Raw genomic sequence first — 5,031 nt, forward strand, 5'->3', positions numbered from 1 at the left:
AGAATTTTTTAATTAAAAATATATTGTAAATTGTGTATTTAAAGTTTTAATCATTTAAATTTCTCCTTTTTAAGATAAAGTTACTATTTTTAATTTCCTAACAAAAATCTATAGAACACTTGTTAATATGACTCATAGCGATTACCTATCATTAGAATATACCATCGATCCCAAAATTAAAATTATTCACATGCTTGTAATAAAATCAAAACATTCAAATTATAAAAGAAAATAGATAAGGATATTAGAAACAAGAATTAAAACTTTATTCCAAACTAAAAGTAGTAAAACATAAAAGAGAAAGCTAATGAAAATGTTTTCATTATTTTCATAATGACATCTTCATTAATCTTTAATTTAACCATTTAATTTTTAATTTGAAGTTATAAATAGATTAATAAATATTAAATATGTATTAAAAATTTAATAGTTAACTTATTAAGCTAATTATATTTTTAAGTCATAACAATAATAGTAATAAACTAAAATCAGGTTAACAAATGATACTTAAGAACTTAAAAAAGAAAATAAAGGTAAAATATTATGTTAAAAAATCAAATTTTAAGATTAAAAAAAAATTAAATACACTACTTTCAAAATTAAATCCATACTTTTTAATGTTTTAACAAGTGAGTTTAGAACACTTGTTAGTATTTTCAGTTACCTAATAATACATTATGTACTAAAAACGATTACTGTTGTTGAAGACAGCACATGGTTAACCTTAGTAGAATATATCCAATATAGTACCGTGTGTTAAGGAGGACACATGGTTAACCTTCGAATAATATATCCAACATAGTACTGTTCGTAGAAGACAGCATATTTATAATACCTTTTGATAGTCACCACCATAAATGTTTTGTTTGTTGATATTAAGACAGCACATGGATAATACACTTACAAACAATCAATTTAGGATCCGAGAACATCGTTATGCCAAAATGTACTTGTATTGGTCAGTACTGCAAAATCTCCAAGGTAACAACACTTCAAGGCCAAACTATCGATAAAAGCACCTCTTTCTTGGTAGGTTTGGAATTCACAGAACGATCTATGCATCAAGGAAAATAGGCTAAAAAATCACTTGAGCTCTACATTTAAATTATAGTTGCCAATCTATGGGATCAATCCCCATTTGCTCCAGATGTTGGTTAGTTCGAGAGAAGTGCCTGGTCAGGGAAACTTAATTTAACCCAATGAAGAGTAAGAATGAAAAATTGCTTAGATTGATAAAAGGAAACTTGATCAGGTGGTTTTTACATATAAAAATAACCAACAAATAACATTTTTCACTTAACAATGTGAAGTATGGACAAATAATAAGAACCTTATCGTAGACTGTCAAGGCCCATGTGACATTACTAAAATATAAGTACATAGATAGCTCAAATCCTTGATTCTTAAATGCTAAGTGTGTGCGTGGTTGAGTAGGTGAGAAGTGAAATTGTATCTCTAATAATTAATGAGAAAAGAATAAAATGACTGTACTCTAGACTTAATGCTAACTAAAAATATTTGAGTAAATTACACTCATTATATGAAAGTTGCTTAAATTGCTCTGTCCTCCCTTCAATTTTGAAAAATCACACCCATATTTTTGAGAGATGAAACTTGTTGTACTTTTGTCTAGCTTAGTACAAGTGGACTTCTTAGCGTTAGTAAGAAACTATAGGTAATCTATGAAGGGCATTTACTCTATGAGAAACTTTGTTTTCCTTTTTCAATGATCGATGGCGCTAAAAGTCAGAGAGATGAAAAAACCCTTGCAGATGCTCATTCACATTTACAATAGCTTACTAATCTCTTGATAAAGAGGAGGAGAGTAACTTTTCAAAATAGGTGGGAAAAGAGTGTAATGTATGCATCTCGCGAGAAGAGAAGTATAATTTACTTGATATCTTTTCACAACTAAACTTTCCATTTTTACTAGCCGACCCTAAATGCTTAAAATGTAAAGCTTTGATCAATGCAGAAGTGGCAGATAAATTATAAAAATCAAAGTATCAAGCAAACAAAAAAGTAAAACAGGTTCATAGCTCTCACGCTGTTGCATGTATACTTTATAATTCAGAACTTCTTCATAGCAACTGAATCGTGTGCCCTTATTTTTGAGAAAAACTTAAGCCTCAGTCATGAATGATTACTTGATATTTGTACATAGTAGAAAGTTCAAACATACTAAACTACACTGCTATATTAACACTATTATAGCAAAAACCACCTTACCTGCAGCCAAAGAAGCCTCTATTTGCAGACAACCCAGAAGGATGTGCAGCTTGTAGAATATGATGTTTGGTTGCATCAATTAAACTGTGATAAAACACCCATGTACAAGTTCATCAAAAAAATTCATCGAATTTATTTTCCCGGCAATAAAAGAAAAGAACCACATTTAGTTTAAGAAAACCATTTTGGAATTAATAGATGCATGTTATTCTTGTAGAATAACTTGCTTGTAAGTTGTAACCACTAACCAGTGTTGTTAAATGACAGTCATGGAGCAGCCACGGCAGAATGGCACGGCGATTTTTTTGAAAATCCGCCATAGGCTGCAATAGCGTGTTTATATGGCAGCTTTTTAGCCGTCTGCCATCCACCATCGACAACACTGCTTGTAATCCATTTCTTAAATCTCCAAAATAAACATTTCCTCAAAATTTATATAATTTTTCAATTTAGCTGACTTTGAAAAACTATCAAGGTGACTATTGTAAGACCACGTCGTTGATTCCATATTTGGTTTCTAAGGCTCATTATTTTATACCTAAGTTTCTCCTGAGCAGACTTTCCCCACAACAGAAATACGACCCCTTCCTTCTTCTGTGAGATTGTCTTGATAACAGCATCGGTAAATTGTTCCCAGCCTTTTTTTGCATGAGAATTTGGTTGGTGCTTCCTGACTGAATTGAAAGCAAGTTACAAAAAATAGTAGTATACAAGCATAATACACCAAACATAGCGAGGGACATTTTCATACTAGATCACCATGCAAATAGAGAAAAACAAAGTTTATGATCTTTTAAGTCCCCATATTCTTGGTTAGAAGTTCACAATAATGTAAAAATCTAACCTGTAAGAACAGCATTGAGTAAGAGAACACCCTGAAATTAAATTAAAATTGAAGTCAGAGAATATCTTTTAAAAACATCTATTAATTAAAGCCATCCATAATACTAGATTACTAGTATGTTAAACCATCTTGACCTATGAGTTAATGACGTAGAGAGAAATCCCTCTGCATTCAAAACAGAAACTTGCCTTACTTCATAAATAGCCCATCTTACTGTTCAATAAAATTAACTGTCACTTAAAGCTGTGAATCTTGGTTATCGGCATATTCTTTTATCTCTGTCACCAATACTATTGAAAATTCATCAAAGTGTGTAAAATATGTCATCTACAACATTGAGAATACATACATATTGGTCCCCGTTGGTATGCTTTAATTGCACAATGTAAACAAGTCAACCAATTGCAACTTTGTCATTTTAGTGCGTTTGGTTGTGGATGATTTCTTACAGCAAATTGAGAGGCCTTCTATAAAGTCACTTGTACATAAAGAAATACTTTTAAGAATGAAATGATTGGATAAGCCTTCTTTCAAGAATCACAATATCAAAATATTCAATTTTCAACCTATTTTTAGAAGCTATTATACAATCTATATAATTACACTTTTTATCTTAACTAACTGGTCTGAGTAACTGGATTATTTTTGTGTCATTTAGAAATATTACTCATGCATCACACTCCCTTATTGCAATTTCAAAAGCTTCCATATACAGCGGGTAAAAAAAAATGCAGTTGGTTCAAGATTAACCCAGTTCAGCAGAGTTCTTAAGTATTAAGTCAGGCCTAAGTTGAACTTCTTTAAAACAAATAATGTTTGCATACAAACCCAATAAATGTCCGAGATAAAACACAAAAGAAAAAAGAACAATAAAACATTAAAAGTTAAAAAGAAACATGGAACAAAAATTGCAGTCCGAAGGGTAGGCAATGGTTACCTGCACAGCCCATTTTTCAAGATTACCATGAGATGGAATCGAACAGCCAAGGTCTTGCTTGAGCTCCTTAAATATATTTACCAAACTGGATGGAACTTTGACTCCCTCGGGGACCGAAAATGAAAGCCCCATTGCTTGACCAAGTCCGTGATAAGGGTCCTAAAAAGACCAAAACCAAAATCAGTGAAGTAAAAAACAAGACATGTGTTAGGTCGCCTTTTTTTCCCTGGGGCCTTTTTGTCCCAAAATTTCGAGGCCTACAGCCCTAGTTTGGGTTGCTTGGCCCCTGCTCCGCCGGCCCTACAGTTTTACTATCCAAACACAAATCTCTTCAAATTCAACTCATGTCTAACTAAAATCAATTTTACAAAACAATTCCTTTTTTTTTTGTCACCACAAAACCAAAGAAACACTAAAATCCAAATCCACAAACCTGGCCGAGAATCACAGCCTTGACAGAATGAAAAGGGGTAGTATTGAGAGCATTGAAAACCAAATGCTGAGGCGGAAATACAGAACCATCCCCGCTACAAATAGCCGTTTCCACAAACTTGAAAAGATTAACAGCGTAGGGTTTCTGAAACTCTCCCGGTAAAGCTTCCAACCAAGACTCCTCAACAAGCAACTCATCTAGTTTCACGCAACCCGCAGCTAAAGACAACAACAAATCAACATTATTAGAAACAAAAGAACGCGTGTGTTACCGTTATGTTTAATAAATAAACATACCTTTGTGTAAGGAAACCCTTTCGGTGCAGATTTTGAGGTTCTTCTTGGACATAGCGAGTTTCTTGTTGTATTCGATTCGCGATTTTTGGTCCGCGGTGAGAGAGGAAGAGGAGGACTCGGTGACATTGTCGTTGGGTTTCAAGCGCTTGGAAGCTCGATCGAACGCATCGATTAGGGTTTTGGAAGATGGGGAAGACATTTTCGTCTCAACTTTGAAATGGCGGGTTTGTGTGGCGGGAAAATACGTAAAGCAGCTTTTCTTTATATACAAGTCAAGTGCCATTAAGGGAAA

The 5,031-nt window shown here is 33.2% G+C and overlaps 1 protein-coding gene across 1 annotated transcript; it reads right to left on the reverse strand.

Annotated features, from left to right (window-relative positions):
- Nucleotides 1-715: 715 nt before the first annotated feature.
- LOC101508480 (uracil-DNA glycosylase, mitochondrial) lies at nucleotides 716-5,031 on the reverse strand. Its single transcript, XM_004505683.4, has 7 exons — nucleotides 4,740-5,031; nucleotides 4,444-4,661; nucleotides 4,011-4,169; nucleotides 3,074-3,104; nucleotides 2,768-2,903; nucleotides 2,230-2,313; nucleotides 716-1,172 (listed from the first exon to the last, which is right to left on the reverse strand). The coding sequence occupies exons 1-7, from the start codon at nucleotides 5,020-5,022 to the stop codon at nucleotides 1,106-1,108; spliced, it is 978 nt and encodes a 325-aa protein (XP_004505740.2). The 5' UTR covers nucleotides 5,023-5,031; the 3' UTR covers nucleotides 716-1,105.

The sequence above is a fragment of the Cicer arietinum genome, chromosome 6 (assembly GCF_000331145.2).
Source record: "Cicer arietinum cultivar CDC Frontier isolate Library 1 chromosome 6, Cicar.CDCFrontier_v2.0, whole genome shotgun sequence".
NCBI classification, from domain to species: Eukaryota; Viridiplantae; Streptophyta; class Magnoliopsida; order Fabales; family Fabaceae; genus Cicer; species Cicer arietinum.